Genomic DNA, 21,300 nt, shown 5'->3' with positions numbered 1-21,300 from the left:
TTGAGGTCCCTTCCAAAGCAGTTTTTTTTTTTTTTTTTTTTTAATTCTGGTACACAAATTTCAAAATGTACTTACCTGAGGATAAGTGAAGGTACAGAAAAAACATTTTTATATATACTTTTATATATATGTTCATGTATTACATATATATGTGTATGTATGTGCATATATATATGTATATAAATACCATATTCCTCACAATAATGTAAATCAGGTGAGAAAACAGGCTTAGCAATATTAATTTGCCATGAATCACAAAGTTAGTACATCATAAAGCTAGAATCTGAACCATGAGCTGGATTTCAGAATCCTTCCTGTATTGACTATACCACATTATTTTCTTTACAATGAATTTGTGGTTGGTTAAATGTGGTTGGTGAAAATGACAACCAGCTAGCCAATAATACTTTTTAAAGTTACCCAAAATACTAAAAATGAAAAAAAAGTTACCCAAATTCTGTAATTTTTGGTATTATAAATTATTTCGAGAGTACAAAAAAGAGAATAAATGCTACTGTTCCTATTACAGAAATGTGAGAGATTTTAGCATTTTACCATAATTGCTCTGAATTTTTAAAAAATTCACAGATAAAGTCCCCTTTCTTTGTCTCTATTTTTGGAAGTAGACATTATTCTGAAGAATTTGGTGTTATTGTTTTTATAGCTTTCTACATACATATACATCCATAAATGTATGGTACTATTTTGTGTATTTTCAACTATATATAAATGGTATTATAAGGTATATGTATTCCGCATCTTCCTTTTAAACTCAACAACACTGCAACTCTGAGACTGTCTTTGTTGAAACACAGCTCCAGTTCATCCTAAATATTGTATAGTATTTTACTGTATGAATATATCACAATTTTTTATTCTCATGGATAGACTCACTGCTATTAAGAATTTTTGCTATAAACAGTGTTGCAAAGAAAAGTCTCTTTAGGTACATGTGCAAGTGTTTTTCTGGAACCTGGGGGAGACCTGCGGGGTCATAAACACTTATGATTTTTAATAGATTCTGAGACAAATCTGGTCAAGAAAAGGTAATAAAGATATAATTACGCTAGAGCGAGGCTAAGAATTCCCCAAAGCACTAGATTATGCTAACTTAGTGATCTAAAATCATTAGCAGAACTGTCCCAAAAAGTATTCTACACTTCAGTTTATTAAGAATTATGTTGATCTATAAAGCCTACACCCACTGCAGAAATTAGCTCGTAAATCAGTTTTAAAGATACGTATGAGTTTTTGAAACACACAATGAAAAATGAGCTCACTTCATTCCCCAGTATAAAATAAGATTTCTGAAATTCCAGAGTTTCACTGTAGTGTGAAAATGATGATTAAGTGAAGCTTCTTATTAAACTAGCTATGGGAATAGATGTATACATGGAATTAACAAGCATGCCACTTATTCTTTCCTGATATAGATTATTTGTCTTTACATGGCTTATGACCACGTATTTAATCATAATTTATACTTAAAGATGACAGTGCTGATTTATAAAGTTGTGTTTAATGAATAATAAAAAACATCAACCCAGAACAAAATTATTAACATGTTATAGCTTTAGTTTAAATAACATAGTTTTATTTTAACTTTTTTGAAGCAAGTTAAATATTTACCAAGGTATCTATATTACAAGAGGAGAAAAGATAGCAGTTAATGATTCTCTGCCTAATTTTTGGAAGTAAAACTTACCATACAATTCCTTGAGCTCCTGAGCCTATAGGTTTTAAATTCTGATATCGTTTCAAAACTGTAAATGTAGAATCTCCAATCTCTACACTATAAAAATTGCTGTCACGCTTGCTTCTGCTCATGATGGCAAACAATTAATTTAATGGCTTCATCCAAATATTCACCGAGAAGCTGCAAAATGGAACAAAATGTGATGTTAACAAAATGAATGTATTTAATCTTAAAATTCGAGTCTTCACTCTGTTCACTGATAGTATAACACAGACTGCTACAGCACGGTAAAAGAGCTACTTCATTAAAATACATTAAAACACAAATAGAAAGAAAAAATACCTCAGAACTTGGTTAGCATCTGCCATACTTAAGGAGAGGATTGATAGTTAAAAACAAAACAAAGCTTTTACAAGGGTAAACAATTTCTTCACTGTAAGTCACTAGTATTAACATGCATACATGTCTTAACTTATTGGAAAACTGTAAAAACATTTTAACAAAAGCAAATAATTATAACTAAACATGCTTTTAAGGTCACTTCCATAGTTGAAAATTTAAAACCAGTCATTTTATGTATTTATTATAGATTACTGAAAACTTAATTTTTGTGAGAAATTGATACTATCATAATTTGCAAACTCATTTGATGTGACATGGAAGAAACAACCAACTGGCAGGCAAGTAAGCTGGTTAGCATGTATCACCCCTAACTAACAAACACAGTACAGTGCTGTCACCATGCCCCTGACCTCCAACAGCAACACCCAGGGTGTAATGCATATGTTGTTAGAATGGTTGAAAGGATGAGAAGAAGGGTAGAAACTATATGATAAAATAAAAAGATAACAAAGTTAAAAATGAGAAAATATATAGAGAAAAGCATTTAGTATATTAGGATATGAAATAAAGCAATATACTGTTATGAATTGTGGGGCCTCAGAAGCATAACCTAAGTTCTGACCACAGTTCTTTGCCACATGACTGATTATAAGCCAAGGAAGTCTTTTTCTACTTGTTTGAGCTGTATTTATTGACATACCTATTACTCATTCTAGACAGAAGTGGCCTATTGCAAAATGCATGCAAGACAGCTCCAACCTACTCCCCACATCCCACAATAAGACTAGAAACCAGTTAAGTCTAAAGAATTACTGTTTGTGTGTGTGGTTGCAAGGCAACGCCTACAAAAACAAAAATAAAAACAAAATCCTGATTAGACTTACAATGCAAAGAATCAATTTAACAAATACTAAGAATTACTAAGTGTCTAACCTGCGCCAGGCACTGTATTGCGCCCTAGAGCCAGACTATGTAGAAGCTCATGAACTGGATTCTAACAGTTTAATTCCCAGAGTAGGATAGAAACCACTGAACAGCTCCCTGGCTGCTACCTGGAGATTACACTCCAAGAGGAGGCGGAGCAAGAGTTGGAAAACTAGTAAGGTATTGTACCAATCCAGATAAGAGAAAAAACTAAAATTAATGAGAATTCTTAGATGTGATGGCGTTAAAAATAAACAGAAACTAAACAAAAATGTCCAAACGGTGTAAGCTTTAAAAAAGAAGGTAAATAAATTGAGAGCAATTGAAAAGTCGGATCAATGATTTGGATAAATTAAAGAGGGGCCAGAGAAACACTTCCAAAATTAGTAACTAAAACTAGTCATGTAACGCTCCAGAGAGAAGTGTCTGAAATGACAAGTGTCATTAATCTACCTAAGTGGAACCAGAGGCTTAAAGGAAAAAGTTTGCTCATGATTTAAACACTTAGATATACCCGTAGGCTGATCAAATATAGGTATTGGTTACCCAGACCAATTTCTTAACCTGCATTCCTTCTTGTCTACTGGAGTAGGGAAATAGAAAGAGAAGTGAAAAGAGGAAACGAAGGAAACATTGGGTGTCAGGGCCCTCATCAAATATTCTAGACATTTATCCTGGAAACTAGGTCTCCCCAGGGCCTGGAGACAGTAATAATGCTCTCTGGTAATTTGCACATATGGCCAGAGGCTGAGCACAGGGCCTCCTTAATGGCAAGGAAAGGCTTCTCTCTATTCTCAGAACGGAAGGGCCCAGGAGCAGGAGTGCCCATGGTATGCACGCAGAAGTCTAGACTAACCTGTGGCAGCAGCTGAGCAGTGATAGCTACAACACCCCAGAACAGAGCAGGGATAGCAGACAGAGTACCCAAGGTTAAGTAGGCAGACCCAGCCAGTAGTAACCTCTGTAGAAGCCACAGCTGCCACTCCTACAAAAAGGAAATAGAAAACTCTACTCACTTACATTATCAGCTGTACAATATTTACCGGCACACCTGAGCTATGTTGGGTACCAACACAATAGTAATCAGCATCTGGCCATCCACAGAACTTGCAGTTAAGACAGATAAGGAGACCTTACATTGCTTAGAATCTGCTGGTGTATCACTATGGTTGTGATAAGAGCAGTGAAGGGAAAGGACAGGATGCTGATAGAAGCAAGCCTGCTAGTCTGGGCTCAAGAAAAAATTCCCTTTATGCTGTGATGTTTGAGCAGGATCCGAACACAGATTATGAGTTAACCAGACACGGAAATAAGGGAGTTTTCTAGGCAGAACAATCTATGCTGCATCCCTTTTTACAACCCAATAGTATTCCATTGTGTGGATATACCATTTGGACATTTGCATTGTTGCCAGTCTGGAGGTTATTACAAATAACGCTAGTATAAACGTTCACACTCCCCCTGCCATTCATCTTGGGTAAATACCTCGGAATGGGGTTTTTGACTCTTACATTTAATTTTATGAGAAATTGCCAAACTGTTTTCCAAAGTGGCCATACCATTTTTCATTCCTACCAGCAAAGTAAAAGTAAGCAAAAGTAAGCAAAGTAACCTTCTTGTGATTGCCAATTTCTTGTGACTTTACATTTTACTAGCGGGTGCACAGTGGTATTTCACTGTGGCTTACATTTGCATTTCCTAATAATTAACGATGCTGAACATTTTTTCATGGGCTTATATGCTACATCTTTTTTTTGTGAAGTAGCTAATTAATTCTTTTGCCCATTTAAAAATATAATTGTTTTGGTACTTATTTATATATTCTGGATATACATCCTTTATCAGATGTGCAAGCATTTTTTCCCAGTCTGTGGCTTGCCTTTCTATTTTCTTAAGTGTCTTTTTCTTAAAACTGTTTACCGTGAAATAATTTTAAACCAACACAGATGTTACAAAAATAGTACAGAGTTCCTGGCAATGCTTCACCCAGCTTCACTCAAATGAGAGCATTTGACATAACCATAGTACAATTATCAAAAATTGGTATTTGATAGAGAAAGTTGACATTGGTACATACTATTAGCCAACAAGGAAACGGACATTGTTCAGATTTTACTTGTTTTTATATGCACTTTGTGTGTGTGTGTGTACAGCTCTATGCAAATTTATCACATACACCTATTAGTGTAATCTCTATCACAATCAGAATACAGAAGTGTTTCATCTCACCAAAGAAAATCCTTCATGTTATCCCTGTATATAATCACACTTTCTTGCCAACCCTACCCCTGGCAGTTTGATCTGTTTCCACCACTATCATTTTTTTTTCATTTAAATAATGTTATATAAATGGAATCACATAATATGTAATCTTTTATATATATTACAGTTCCCAATATATAGGCCTTGCAAAATTTTGTTCAGTTTCTCCTTAAGTATTAATATTCTGGGTGCTATTGTAAATGTTTTCATGTTAATTTATTTTTAAATTTTCAATTGTTCATTGCTAGCACATAGAAATACAATTAAGTTTTCTGTATAATAACTTTGTACAAAGCTCATTTATTAGTCTTAGTAGCCTTTTTTGTGGATTCTTTGAGATGTCCTACATACACAAGCAGTTTCATTTCTTCATTTCCAACTTGGATGCCTCTGACTTCCTTTTCTTGCCCCACTGTACTAACTATAATTTCCATACAATCCAGAATAGAAGTGGCAAGAGCAAACAAACATCATTCCCTTGGTTACTGATCTTAGAGAAAGCATTTAGTCTTTCATCACTAAGTATGATGTAAATGACAGGATTTTACGAGATGCCATTTAACAAGATAAGAAAGTTCTCTTTATGGCCTATTTCACTGAGAGTTTTTAGTATTAATGAGTACTGAATTTTGTCAAATGACTTTTCTGGATCTATTGAGATAATAATATAGTTTTGCCTTCTTAGTTGGTTTATATGATGAATTACACTGATGATTTTCAAATGTTGAACCAACCTGTATTCTTGCAATGAATCCCACTTAGTCAAAAGTATCCTTTTTATTTTAATTCACTTGGCTTAAACTGTGTTGAAGGTTTTTCAATTTATTTTCATAGGGAATACTGGTCTGTAGTTTTCTTTCACGGTGAATGTAATGAGTTGGGAAGTGTTCCCTCCTCTTTTTCTGAAAGACTCTGTGTAGAAGTGGTATTATTTGATCTTGGAATGTCTGATAAAATGTCTCTGGAAAGCCTTCAAGGACAAGGGTTTTTTTGTGGAAAGGTTTTCATTGCAAATTAAAAAAAAAAAAAAAAAACTAATACACACATACACAGAGGACTATTCAGGCTTTCGATTTCTTCTTAAACGAGGTTTGGTAGTTCTGTGTTTTTCAAGGAATTTGCTAATTTCATCTAAGTTGTCCAATGTAATGTCTACAGGATCTGTAATCATGTATCCTGTTTCATCCCTGTTATTATAATCCATCTTTTCTCTTTTTTCCTGATTAATCTGGCTAGAATTTTATCACTCTTATTGACCATTTTTAAAAGTTAGAATTTAATTTCTGGTTTTCTGTATTTTTATACTTTTCTATTTCACTACTTCCTGCTCTTGTCTTTATTTCCTTCTTTTTGCTTGTTTTGGGATTGCTCTTCTACTTTCTTATAATGGAAGCTTAAAAGTATTGGTTTGAAAAGTTTTTTTAAATAATATAAACATTTAATACCATAATTTGCTCACCACTTTAGCTTCTACCCATAATTTATCATCATATCCATATTCAATAATAAAATAAATACAAACACTTGAATAGGCTTTACTTAATGCCAGGTCCTATTTCAAGTGCTTTATAAATTTCTTTTAATCCTCACAAGAGGCCTATGGATGTTTTCTAGTTGTTTGTGGCTAAGGGTAAATTCAGTTCTTGTTACTACTATTTGGCTGGAAGCATAAATCCCATATACTCATTTTGTCTGATGTTTCCTTATGTTGAAATAGGAATTACTGTTTTTCCATCTTCCAGATGGTGAAATTAAGTCTTAAAAAGGTTAATTGCCTAGGGTTACAAAGTTAGTAAGGAGTAGAAGGAAGATTTGAGTCCTTCACCCATATACTAGAGTCCAAAATAAAAAAAAAAAATCTTGGTGGTGAAAAAGGATATGAAGGAAGAGGAACAGTTATAAATACACTGAGTCGGAGATATCTCCAAGATATCTAAATGGAAATATCAAGTTGGTAGCCAGATACAGAACTGGACCTCAGAGGAGAGTGTGGGTGAAAGGTACAAATTTAGGAGTTGTTGTTACTGAACCAATGAGAATGATGTTACTCAAAAGGAGTGCAGTAGGAAGGGAAAGAGACCTAAGATTCAGCTTTGTAAACACCGACATTTAATGAGCAATTAAAGATAAGCCAACAAAGAAGTTAGAGAAGAGAACCAGACATAGAAAATGAACAGAACACCTTGGAGAAGCCAAGGGAAGTGTTTTTAAAGAACAGTGGTCAATAGCTCTGAATGCTACAGAAATATCAAAGAAACCGCTTGAGTTAGAGTAATGAGGGTAGAAGCTAGACTGGAATGAGCTGAGGGATATGATTTTAGACACAGGTTAAGTAGATGTCAGTACTTGTATAGTACTTGTATAGAGAAATTTAGCAAAGAGGAAACTGATAGAGAAAGGTAAATGGTCAAGGGAGGGTGATTAGATTATATAATATATAACATAGTATAGCATAGCATATATAACACAGAGACAACCTGAACATATTTACCTACTAATAGAAAGGATCCAATATATAGAGGAAGGGTGAGAATAGGGGAATGAAAAAAAATGAAGTTTCAGGTAGCACAAGATCTCTGAAAAGGCAGAAAGGAATGGGATCCAGAACACGTGTGGCCATACAGATGGAAATACTGGTGTCGCTCTGCCATCAGAAAATACCATCAAGTGACTGAGACAGAAGGATCAATTTTCAAGATAAGGGCATTAAGGCTACTGGTGACATTTATGGAGGATGCATTTGCTGTCCTGTTCTCTCCATGATGAAGCTGGATGAGCACAAGTGTGAGGAAGAAATGGTATGGACTCTGATTCACTCATGCCCCTACTCAGGAAAGCCTCTTCTTGGATTAAAAACAAAGGAACTACAGTTGTAGAATTTAGATGTGACTGGTTTTGAGGCTCACAAGAGTCAGAGAATAGACAGGCATTATTATCCCATCCAACAGATTAGTAAACTGAGGTTCAAAAAAGCTAACATGCAATCAATTGCTGTGGAAAGCTTGAGGTTCAGCTCTAGCCTTCAAATTTCACCTCTCATTATTCCTACAGTTGAGAACACTACAATGTAAACATGGCTAAATTATCAACCCCCAAATCTCTCATGCATCTGAAATTTGCTTATTTTCCCTTTCCTTTTTGTGAAACATTTTCACTTATTTTTTCCATCCCACTATATCTACCAAAGACCAGTTTAAGTATGATGTTCAGGAACCCTTTGCCACTCAAACCAGCCTGAACCTAATGTCTTATCTAAACCACTTTGTATATTTAGATATACAGATTTTACTACCAGACTGTGATCTTTTTGAGGGTAAGGATTACTTTCCTAGGTTTTCAGATTTCCAAAACATATCAGCTCTCTGTATAGTTATTATTTAAATAATAACTGCTAAAAAAATTAACCAAGAATATGAAGTCACAAAGTACTTAATAAATTGTTCTGTTTATCTTCACCAATGTTTTCCTTTGTTAGCAGGGGAAAAGGAGATTAAATTAGGTTTTTATGACTCAATTTCTATGACGTCTACACAAGGAACTACTGCTATCAGGCTGGTCCACCTATAAAATGGTTGGTCTGGTAAGCCTGAATGTGGAGACAAACAAGTTAAACTAAATAGTTATATTAGAAGTATTTAGGGGAAAAAAAGAATGAGTTTAATGCAGCCATACAGATAAGCCTCAAAGACAACCGAAGTAACTCTGGTTGCATCACAAATCTATTTAATAGCTAAGCTTAGAATTTAACCAGTTAACTTCAGAAGTTATCCTATAGAAAAGTAAAACTCAACAAGCTAGTATAATCCTCACAGCCAAAAATTATTAGTAAGTATTAAGAGTTAAGCTCATTATTAAAACACAATGAAGTAGGGGCACCTGGGTGGCTCAGTTGGTTAAGTGGCTAACTTTGGCTCAGGTCATGATCTCACGGTTCATGGGTTCGAGCCCCCCATTGGGCTCTGTGCTGACAGCTCAGAGCCTGGAGCCTGCTTTGGATTCTGTGTCTCCTTCTTTCTGCCCCTCCCCCACTCACACTCTCTCAAAACTAAATAAAACATTAAAGAAAATTAAAACAGAATGACATAAAACCAACAGGCAAGAAGAAGCAAAATTATTTACTCATCTACCATCTCCAAAGCCGAATGGGCTGAACATACAGACACTTGTGTACTTTTCTTTTTCCTAGAGTACTTTACTCTAGTTTAGTGATTCTCCAATTTAAAGGTGCATAATAATGTTCAGAAGTGTGTGTGTGTGTACGCGCACGCACAGAAGATTTTATATTGTCTTTTATGAGTTAGGGAACTTTCAAGAGTGATTCTGACTTTGGCTTTACATACTGACTTTAAACTCTTAAGTCCAGTGTGCACAAGAGTCCATTCTAAATAACCTGTAAAACTTGCACAAAATCACCCCTAAAAATTATTTAAATCAGCATATACAATAATAATATTTAGTACAATAATTTTTAGGGCTGAATATGAGATGTTCACCCTATGGAAAACATAGGGACTAATTAAAGCAGAACACAGATTCCTGCCTCCAAGGGCATAAGCTCACTGGGATGGGCAGAACTGTCTGTACTATTTAAACTGTCACTGATCTCAGTTTGTTGGTAAGATATGCATAGTTGGATATTTAAAAGTTAAACCTGTGTAAGATGAAATATCACTGCCATTAAGCATTAAAATAATGAAGCTTCTAGGGAGAAGTTAGAATCTTAAAAGAATTAATTCACCTTATTCAGACTTTATTAAAAAAAGAGGCTAACTGGGCCTGCCTGAGGGTTGAAATAATGCCCCTCTAAATTTGAGACTTTTTTCAAAAAATTTAAATTCAAGTTAGTTAACATATAGTGTAAAAATGATTTCAGGAAAAGAATTTAGTGATTCATCACTTATATATAACACCCAGTGCTCATCCCAACAAGAGCCCTCCTTAATGCCCATCACCCATTTAGCCCTTCCCCCCCACCTAACACCCCACCAGCAACCCTCAGTTTGTTCTCTGTATTTAAGAGTCTCTTATGGTTTGTCTCCCTCTCAGTTTTTGTATCTTTGCTTCCCTTCCCTTGTGTTCATCTGTTTTGTAACTTAAATTCCACGTATGAGTGAGGTCATATGATATTTGTCTTTCTCTGACATTCTTTCGCTAAGCGTAACACACTCTAGTCCCATCCACGTTGTTGCAAAAATTTCATTATTTTTGATCGCCGAGTTATATTCCATTGTATATATACAGAACATCTTCTTTATCCATTCATCAGTCGATGGATATTGGGGCTCTTTCCATATTTTGGCTATTGTAGATAGTGCTCCTATAAACACTGGGGTACATGCATGTGCCCCTTCGAAACAGCATTCCTGTATCCTTTGGATAAATACCTAATGGTCCAAATGCTGGGTCGCAGGGTAGTTCTATTTTTAATTTCTTGAGGAACCTCCATACTGTTTTCCAGAGTGGCTGTACCAGTCTGCATTCCCATTAGCAATGCAAAAGGGTTCCTCTTTTTGCATTGGTTCCTCAACCAACATCTGTTGTTGCCTGAGTTGTTAATTTTAGCCATTCTAACAGGTGTGAGGTGGTATCTCTTCCCTCCTTTTCTGCACTACTCATTTATAAAGAGGATAGGATCTACTCCCACAGATCCTCTGTAAAAAACTAGAAGGTAAATCCTTCAAGCATTAGCTATGTTTCCTTTAAACATGTTATCCTTTAAACATTAATGTGCGTCTTTAGTTACCCATTGAGTGCAGAAAGAAAGTATTCCAGCTAAAAGATAACCTGGATGTCTGGGCCACCAGTGATTCTTTTTACTATATAACAATCATACCTAGTATGCCCTCTTTTCTAGAAAAGTCCCACCCTCCCCCACAAAGGGAGCAGAGGAAATAAGGCTCAGTTTGTACTTCAGCAATCGGCTTTTGTAGGACTTATTTATAAAATAGATATATCTCTTAATTGAGCTTATTTGAGTAGGTTTATTACATTCCTTTTTTTTTTAATATATGAAATTTATTGTCAAATTGGTTTCCATATAACACCCAGTGCTCATCCCAAAAGGTGCCCTCCTCAATACCCATCACCCACCCTGCCCTCCCTCCCCCCCCCCCATCAACCCTCAGTTTGTTCTCAGTTTTTAACAGTCTCTTATGCTTTGGCTCTCTCCCACTCTAACCTCTTTTTTTTTAGGTTTATTACATTCCAACCACAAAATAATGCTAACACATCAGTGTCCCTTCACAATTTCTGTATTTTGAGGCAGATGCCTTTAACTAAAATAGCAGCAGCCACATGAACACTAAGCTTCAGAATTAGTTTCCAAGACTTCAGACATTCAAGTTATTTATTAACAATCTCAGGACTTTATAGCAGTGTCCTTAGCAATAAAGTAGGATGCTTCTAAGTACCTTTCAACAACAATAACAACCCAATATATATTCTAATACCATTCACATTTTAGTTAGCTGGTATCCAAGCTTCTACAAATTACTTTGTACTCAAAATGGCAAAAATCTCAAAGATATTAAGAAAGCTGGCTCTGGGCTGCTCAACTGTGTGTAGATTGTTTATGTTAGTGGTTAAAATGCAGTGAGAATTTTCTCAATGACATTCATTTCAATAAAAATAACCTAATCTGTAAGAATATACTATTCCTCAAGGTACTCAAAAAATATTTTCATTTTAAAGCTAAAAAAAATTTATACTTGAAAATTCCTGTCACTTTTCTTTTTTTCTTTTTTTTTTAGTTATTAGGCAAGAAAGAATACCTATAGCTTTAAGGGCATCTTTGTACAATGTGGTAGCTTGGGTTAACTGTTCTGCTTTCAAAAAAACTGATCATACGAAAGAACTCATTCCTTGAGACAGATTCAAATGCCTGACCCTTTCTAATTATAATTTTGCCAAATCTTCTAGTAATAAGATTCTCAGGCTCACAAGAGAAGAAAATGTTGATCACATTCAACCACCACCAGAGACACTTCCTAAAACCACAAATTACAAGTAGCAAATGAGAAGTGTCCCAGATGCATTGTACGAGGAATTTTATTCATATTAGTTAATTCTACATATAATTACCACTAGTTATCTTGCCAGCAGTGTAATTATGATAAGAATTTTGAAAAAGTGCTATGTAGGTGTTACAAGAAAGTGATTCTATTACAAACAGCTTTCTGTAATTAAATATGCCTGCTCCCAGGAGAAAAAAAATAATCATTGAATTTCAGAGTAAATTACACCATGTTTCAAAATCTGAAAGCTCAGCAAGATGGAGGACAAAAGCAGCATTTCCATCTGATTGTGATAACCAGATATAACAAATCTAAGCTGAACATTTGCAAGATTAATAAAAAGGTTTAATCGCCCAGTTACAAACCTATAATCAATCACTCAGAAAGAGCTTCAATTTTAAGCTCTAACTCATCTTCAAAATGCCCTTCACAGAGTAAGATCTATTATCTAGTACCAACCATAAAAATCTCTCTTTTTTCACTAATAACACATTAACAACAACAAAGGCTAAAGACTAAAAACACAGATTTTTTTTTCCCCTGCATAAATTTATAGCAGATACTAAGTACTTCTCCTCTAATCCTCCTTCCCCCATACTTCCCCAAAAGATTTATGACTTGGAGTAGTCCAATAACCTACATGAGGAAAAAGCTCATGGAATCTCTTAAAAAGCAATTTAACATAACATGGGTGTCCCCATGCTAAATGGCAGAAATGATAAAATGGCTTTTCTGGTTTGGAGTTTTTGATTCATGAAAGTCAACAATGCTAGCTAACTTAAGAGCATTTATTTATCCCTAAAGGGGCCTCTAATAATTTTAAACCATAAAACAATGAAGTGCTTTGAAGGAAAAAGATCCTTAAATAATAATGTCAAATGATTTGATGCAACAAATGGCACAGAGGAAACAAAACAAAGCATGCTAGATTCAGTACAAGAATGAATTGATAATAGGGCTCAAAAGGCCCCAGGAGTATTATAGCCCTGAGTAATAATAATTATGATACTCCTGAGGCATTAAGAAATTAAGTGACCAGTGTACTCCATTTCGGAAAGCCAGAACCTGGCCAAAAACTTTTATAAGGAAGTTAATCAAAGTTATGGTTTTTAAATGTTAGTATATTGAGGAGAAAAAAACAATCACATATAATACACATCATTCACTGGCAATAAACATGTTGCAAAAAGTCACAATTACTTCTCAAATCCTTACAATCACCTTTCATGCTTCACTATCTCTTGAACCCCTGGAAAAACCATTCACAAGTTTCCCAAATCCAGGATCTGCTCAGTCAACTCTTCTTGAACCACTTTGCAAATTGCTCAAACCTGGCAAGCAACTTTTCTCATCTACTTCCCAGTCTTTAAATGCATATAGTACCTAACAAGACCTTACCTTTCTATATACAGTAAAACCTTGGTTTGCAAGTATAATTTGTTCTGGAAACATGCTTGTAATCCAAAGCACTCGTATATCAAAGCAAATTTCAAGAACCACTGACTCAGTTGTGATCATGTGATATCTGGCATCACAACTACTCATCTTGCAAGACATCACTTGTTTATCAAGTTAAAATTTATTAGAAATGTTTGCTCATCTTGGGACACCTGGGTGGCTCAGTCGGTTAAGCATCTGATTCAGCTCAGATCATGATCTTGTAGTTCGTGATTTGAGCCCCGCACAGGGCTCTGTGCTGACAGCTCAGAGGCTGGAGCCTGCTTCAGATTCTGTGTCTCCCTCTCTCTCTGCCCCTCCCCTGCTCACACTCTGTTTTTCTCAAAAATAAAACATTAAAAAAAAATTTTTTTAAACAATTATTTGCTCATCTTGCAGAACGCTTGCAGATCAAGTTACTCACAATCCACGGTTTAACTGTATTTCTCTTCCTTGGTAAATTCATGGCTTCAATTATGATCTCCCAGTTTTATTTCCAGACCAGAACTCTCTCCTATATATTCAACTGTCTTTTAGTCATCTGAGTATGTTCTATAGGTATTCAAACTATAAATAGTTAAAATCGAACCTTTCTTTCTTCCAAAACTCACTCTTCCTTCTGTATCTATTTCTTTTACCAGCAGTACAATTCTTCTAGAAAAACTATTGGTTCATTTTCCTTTAGTGTCACCTTCACCTTAGGATCAGTCCCTTACAGAGTTATTCTCATTTATTCTTTGCACACACGGACCCTCAGGCTTCTAAAGCTTCTACTTTTTTCCTTCCTCATCTTAAATTCCACAGTCCATTAGACCACCACTAAGCCAACATCCCTGCTCTGCTCTCTCCTGATGCACTAACTTGGAATAACACAGTGTGGACCAAACTGGCTGTCTCCTGAGTCTATACAGAAGCTGCTGAACAAAAAACACAATGGTGCATACTGGTACTGCTTTTAAATTCAAGGCCTGAAAACTAAGCCAGGCAGATAATCCTAGATTTCCCTAGTCAGCTGTCTTTTCTAATTTCTACAGTACAGTTGACCAAGGAACAGCACAGGTTTGAATTGTGTAGGTCCACTCATATGTGAATTTTTTTCATAAATATAGCACAGTATTATATAAATCTATTTTCTCTTTCTTCTGATTTTCTAAATAGCATTTTTCTTAGTAACATTTTCTTTTCTCTAGCGTACTTTATTGTAAGAATACAGTATATGATACATATACATAATATGCATTAATCAACTATTCATGTTATCAGTAAAACTTCTGATCAATAGCAGGCTGTAAATAGTTAAGTTCTGGAGAAGTCAAAAGTTAGATGCAGATTTTCCACTGCATGAAGGCTGGCACCCCTAACCCCCACATTATTCAAGGGTCAACAGAATCTATTTCAAATAGTCCCCCTGCTCTTTAAATCTTCAACCTTACCTTACTTGCAGATAATAACAATCTCTTCCTAGAGAAAACAAAAGTCAGAAAATCTCTTGCCGAACTAATATCCATATATTTACTTTTGCTTCATCCTTCGTTATTACAATGTAACAGTGCTCTGAATAACTACTATTGCTCAAATAATCATCACTCTTTCTCCTAGCACTCAATAATAAGGCCCTACTATTTAAAAAAAATACATACACACGCTTAAAAAACTCTATTTCACCATCAAAAGCAATCTCTAGCCATAGGCCCCTCTCTCTCCTTCCATTCAAATTTCTCAAGCACTATTTGCTATTTTGATCTCTACCCCTCAGAGAGTTCTCAACCTTCTGCTTCCATTTTCACCACTTCCATTAAACTCATTCACCAAGGTGATCAACAAACTCCTTGCTCTGCAAGTCAACCTAATTTTACTCAGCAGAATCTGGCACTGTTCACCACATTCTCCTCTTTCCTTGGGTTCCTAAAAACATTGCGTTTTCTGATTTTTCTCACTTATCAGTCTTCCCTTACAAACTCCTTTTCCCTGCCAGCCCTCAAATAGGATTGTCTTCAGCACAGTCCTGGCTTTCTTCTATTGTTATCTCTCCCAGGGCCCTTATCCATTCTCATGGCTTCAGTTAATACTTAAAACTAGCTTTCAAATATTTAACTACCACTGAGCTTTTTCCTCTGCCCTAGATGCATATATTCAATGGTCTATTAAACATCTCCATTTAGATGTCTCAAAGCTACCTCAAGCTCTGAATGGACAATAAGGAAGAATTCATTCCATCTCCTTCAATCCCACCAAACCTATTTCTATGTTCTTTCTAGCTCTGGGTGCTATCATGGTGAACTCAGGTATTCAAGTCAGAAACACAGACATTATCCTTGGTTCTTTATCCTCCCATATCCAATTTACCATACAGTTCTAGAGATTCAATCTTTTTACCACAAATTTATTCTCTTCGAACTCACCACTCCAACTCTGGCCAACATCTATTGTCTGAATTATTGTATTCTCCTAAAGAAGACCTCTAGTCTCCCTGCCCTCAATTCTTCATTCTACTGTCAGACTGATCTTCTAAATTTGATTAATTCCGAGAAATCTGCCCAGCCCATAACTCACTGCACCCCTTTAATTATGAGAGGGGTGGGCTTTGAAGCAGTTATGCTTCTGCTGTATGCTCTCCTGGCCATAGCTGATTATACCTAGGGGAAACAACTGACTTAATGAGCCAATTGGATTTTCTCTACGCAATCTGGAACTGGGAGAAAAACTAAGAGGCTGTGGGTTAGCTTTGTAGGTAAAAGAAACCGAGAAGCCAGTACAGAAAAAAAAGACAATAAAACAGAAGCTAGAGACAAGACACCTTGCGGTGAAGGTGAGGGAGAAGGAAAGCAAGAGCACCTGATACTAATTCAGGACGTGTTTTTGGTTCCAGACCTTTTTGAGGTGTGCTGTACTTCCTTACCCTTGCATACGCTGAATGTCTCTAGGTCACTTTGTGTTTTGCCAAAGTTTCTTACTTAAAACTAAAGCATCCTTAACAAAAATAATCCTTCTAACATGCAAATTTGATCCGGCATCTCCTTTGCTTAAAATCATACCTTGGTTTCCTTCTGCTCATAGGACAAAGCCCAAACCTTTCATGAGGGTTTTCAGGGCTATGGATGATTTAGCCCTGGCCTCCCCAGCGTCCAGCATACAGCCACAATTAATTTATTTTAGTTCCACAATGTACCACAATCTCTCTCACCTACAAGGTGACACATGGTTTCTTTTTACCTGCAACGTACTTCTCCCCACTCACTTTCCCTGGTCAAGACGTACACAACAGTAAGGTTTCTGAGTTTAGTGGCCAGTGCAGTCACTCTCGGGGCACAGTAGCTTTCCTCTATGGCAGCATATGTATTACTGTATTTGTAAATGTTTGGGCTTCCCATTGGACTAATAAAAACCCTGTAAGGACAAATAGCATTTGTTTTGTTCACAGTTGTGTTCTCAGAATCGCACAGCAGATACCTAAATACTTATGAATAAATTAATCTAATACTTATGAATAAATTAATCTAATACTTATGAATAAATTAATCTAACGAGTTGACAAATCATGTTGATTTTCCTCTGGTATCTTGGATAAATTCTTTATTTCTGTAGACACTATCCTATTCAATCTCATTTCTTCTTCTCTAAACTATTTCAATGAATTTTTTAATCTCTCCGCCTAATTTCACCCCCTTGAAATCCATCCTATCTCCTATAACAACTAGGTATTAAAAAATGTCAATTCTCTCCTCTGCTTAAAAACTACCTCTAGAACAAAGCCTATTCAACTGTACTTCTTTTTATTTCTTGAACGTATCCAACTTTTCTGCCTTTACGTCTCTGTTCTCTTCTGTGAAACACCTTTCTCCATCATTTCCAAGTGTTTAAATATAAGCCATCACATAAGGCCAGAAAATGGTACTTGTCATCTGAATTTTATCTATACCTTTCATGACACTTAGTATTAGTATTTTTTATACTGTACTAAAAGTTACCTATATATCCAACTGTAAAATTTTATGTCAACAAAAAATGTCAAGTTTCTTGGTTATGCAAAGATAAAACATGTAAAGCAATTCAATGTAAATGATTTGAATGAGTTATTAATGCTCCCGAATATGATAATGACTACTTATTAGTAATAAAATTCTATTTGTCTACAACATAGACTTTTCATGTTTAAAATGTTTTCGTTACCAAGGGTTGTTGTTTTGTCCTGGTTAATGACATCCCTTTAAAAAACTAACTTGAAACTTACTTTGTATTAACTAAAATGTCTTAATTGTAAAAGTATACAATTAACAAGGGTATTTCAGTCAATATTAAATTTTCCTTTGTGGGCTTGGTATCTCAGATGGTTCTTGGTTTAACACCTTCTAATCATTCAGTTAAATATTCAAGTCCAGAAAAACAAAGTGAAATAACATTTGTGATTATGCAGCAGGGATGAGTCAAGAAAGTAAGATTTTTTTGGTTTTAACACCTTCTGTCACTCAGTTAAATATTCACATCCAGAAAAACAAAGTGAAATAACATTTGTGATTACACAGCAGAGAGGATTCAAGAAAGCAAGATTTTTTTTTTTTTTGAAGCCAGCCATTAAAGTGCAGTAAGAAAGCTTTCAAATTTCCTAGCTGCTTCAGAATAGTTAGCTGCCAATACTTAGGGCGAAAAATTTACTTTTCAATCCTATATGGCATTTTTTTCCCCAACTATGTGTCCCAACCCACTGATGGATCATGAAATCAATTTTGATTAGATTTTTCAAATGAAACAGAAGAGAACAGAGTATCAGAGAGAGAAGCTCATGTGTTAATAATTGTGAAACTTTTACTTTCACACACACACAGTGTATACTGTATCTGTATTTTTGTGATGTTTTTATGGACCAGATATTGGTTATGGACCACAATCAAAAAAGTCAAAATAGCAAACCAATGACATTTACAAGACACAGGGATATAAAATATACATTAAAAATATTCATTTAAAAAAATCTGTTCATTTCCAACTAACAATACGTTATAATGGGTTAAATATTTGACTATACCTAGGGTTCTCTTATTACACAAGACATAGACACTTCAAATTATGGAAAACAGATTAGATAAACTGTAGTCTGTAAGAATTCTCATTTTATTTTTTATTTCTTGTGGACTTTACTTGCCAAGAACATTCTACAAGATATGAAGTAGAACATGCTAGCTATTAAATTCTACCTATTGTGACTTCTCCTTGAATCAGGAAGAGACTAAACAATAAAATATGCAATTAAGATTTAGAGTAAGTTGATTCAGCAAGATACAATTGTTACCCAATTGTCATTCCACCACTGTAACTCACTGAACATGCACATTCCTTGACAACTTAGAATTCCTTCCTTATATCTAAAAAATAACTCAGATACATAGCTATCGATAATAAAATGGCTAGAAATTCCACACACTTTTTAAAACACCTTTGCCAAGGCACCTGGGTGGCTGAGTTGTTAAGCATCTGACTCTGGCTCAGCTCTAACTTTGCCAAAGTTTCGTTATAGACAGATAATTATACATTCCCCTTGAAAGATAGAATTAAGACTCTCTTTAGCTTATCATTATCTTGGTTATCAAGAGTTAGCAATGCTTTGGAATTTCCATACAATGCAACATTTTATAAATACAGTAACTGTCAATGCCCAATAATACATCAAAAGGAATAAAAATCTCAATGTAAGCAGTGTGTAGGGTAATTTACAAGGTGACAGAGTGTAAATTACTCATGGTCATGGGATGACATTGTTTAACTGCAATTTGATGACATAAAATAACATCAATGTGTTCAAGTCAGGAGTTATTTTTGTTTTCATAGTTGTGAAGGTACAATATCAACTTTGAAAACTCTGAAGGATATGTACCTAACGACTGTTTACTAATAAGTGGAAAAGGACGAAGACTACAGAACCAAGAAAAATGATACCACAACCATAGAGAAATTAAATACCTGTTTTATGTAATTTTTTTTTAGTTTGTTTTACTTTATTTCAGTCTTGTTTACTTAAGAACCTTAGACAATGACTATATTTCCTGTTTTACACAGCTACATGACCCTTAAAGAATGGAGAATACAAGGGAGTTTTGTGAAAAGAAACAACCTGTTACCTAGTTACAATACTGTTAATATGTTGTGTATTTTTATTTCAGTCACTTGTCATTTTCTTTTAAATCGTATCATTTCAAACTGAATGGAATCAATTCGTAGTTATTACCATGGGTACTAAATATATACATATACAATACCTGAAAAATAAGGTTAGGTACAATTTCTCTGGATAAATCACTTTTTACACAAAGTTTACTATCATTATAAGATTATGTCAAAGATAGTATGAGTGATTGCTCTAGTTTCCCAAACACTTCTTTATTATAACATCAAAGGTGGCTAAAAGATCAACTGTCAAAGGCCATCAATCCACTGGAGTATCTCCCTTTCTGTCAAACTATGGAAGGATCTAACCAGTTAAACACTAAAATTGGTTCTGATACTTCAGGAAATAATAGCTTTCTCTTGGTCAAAAGAATAAAAGCAACCCTTGACATGCCAGAGTCCCAGGTTCCCTTTCCGGAGGCACAAGGACCATTATTCCAGGAGACAACACAGATGCCTAGAAAGAACAAAAGCCCTGAAGTAGGTCTGGCATGGATCCAAATTTTGCCTCTCCATTTACTAGTTGTTTGATCCTGGGCAATTTACTTAACCCAGTTGATTCCTCTGTTTCTACATCTGTAAAATGGAGATATTTGTACTTATCTTCCAGGCTACTGGGAAATAATCAAATTAAATACTGTACATTAAATAAGAAACTGGAGGAGCGCCTGGGTAGCTCAGACGGTTAAGTCTCTGACTTTGGCTCAGGTCATGATCTCACAGTTTGTGGGTTCAAGCCCCGTGTAGGGCTCCCGTGTAGGGCTCTGTGCTGACAGCTCAGAGCCTGGAGCCTGCTCTGGATTCTGTCTCCCTTTCTGCCCCTTCCCCACTCGTGCTCTGTCTCTCTCTCTCTCTCTCTCAAAAATAAATAAAACGTTTAAAAAAATTTTTTTTAAATAAGAAACTGGAACATGATAAGCATCCAACCAATCTTAGTTCCCTTTCCTTTCCACTTAACAACTAAAACTAACCATGAACATAAAATATTTCTAAAAAAAATAGTTTTTAAAAATCTTCTACAATATCAACACAGACAATGTCAAAACAAGATAAAATTCTCCTCATGATATACACATGACTGATTACAAACACAACTTCCTTCAGCTATTTCATTCTACCTTACTTGGCTTCAGAAACTCAAGGAAAAAAAACTAATGCAATGGGCTTCTTATTGATAAACATTTCCTGTTTATTCATCTGGTATTTCCCCCTCACTGCCTAGTACAGTGCCAAACACATAAACACTCAATAAATATTACCACTGCACTGAAGCAAATATTCCTAATGTGCCTCAAAACCTTATAAAGTACCACCATATTCTGCAAAATGCCTCAGAAGACTATGAGTCAGGAAGAAAAGGATGAGTTACCAACTGTGTGCCTAGTTTGAGGGAATCTATATACAGACTGTTGGCAAGTGAACTGAGGTCCAGAACAGCTCTTCAAAGTAAAATATAAAATCTTCTAA

The 21,300-nt window shown here is 35.2% G+C and overlaps 1 protein-coding gene across 9 annotated transcripts in view; it reads right to left on the bottom strand.

The window, feature by feature from the left end:
* Nucleotides 1-21,300, bottom strand: part of MAPK8 (mitogen-activated protein kinase 8) — a 102,749-nt gene that overhangs the window by 43,758 nt on the left and 37,691 nt on the right. For 4 of the 9 annotated variants that reach the window (XM_049646296.1, XM_049646294.1, XM_049646301.1 and 1 more), the window contains 2 exons: nucleotides 16,888-17,061; nucleotides 1,706-1,876 (listed from right to left, as the gene is read on the bottom strand). In XM_049646296.1, coding sequence (XP_049502253.1) covers nucleotides 1,706-1,827 — 122 coding nt within the window. In that variant the 5' untranslated portion in view covers nucleotides 1,828-1,876; nucleotides 16,888-17,061. Of the gene's footprint in view, nucleotides 1-1,705; nucleotides 1,877-3,818; nucleotides 4,098-16,887; nucleotides 21,270-21,300 lie in introns of those variants that run through there. The other 5 variants (XM_049646297.1, XM_049646298.1, XM_049646300.1 and 2 more) reach the window with 3 other exon arrangements.

The sequence above is a fragment of the Panthera uncia genome, chromosome D2, assembly GCF_023721935.1.
Source record: "Panthera uncia isolate 11264 chromosome D2, Puncia_PCG_1.0, whole genome shotgun sequence".
In the NCBI taxonomy this organism is placed as follows: Eukaryota; Metazoa; Chordata; class Mammalia; order Carnivora; family Felidae; genus Panthera; species Panthera uncia.
Note: the sequence above shows the minus strand (reverse complement) of the source record. Positions and strands in the feature narration are given on the sequence as shown.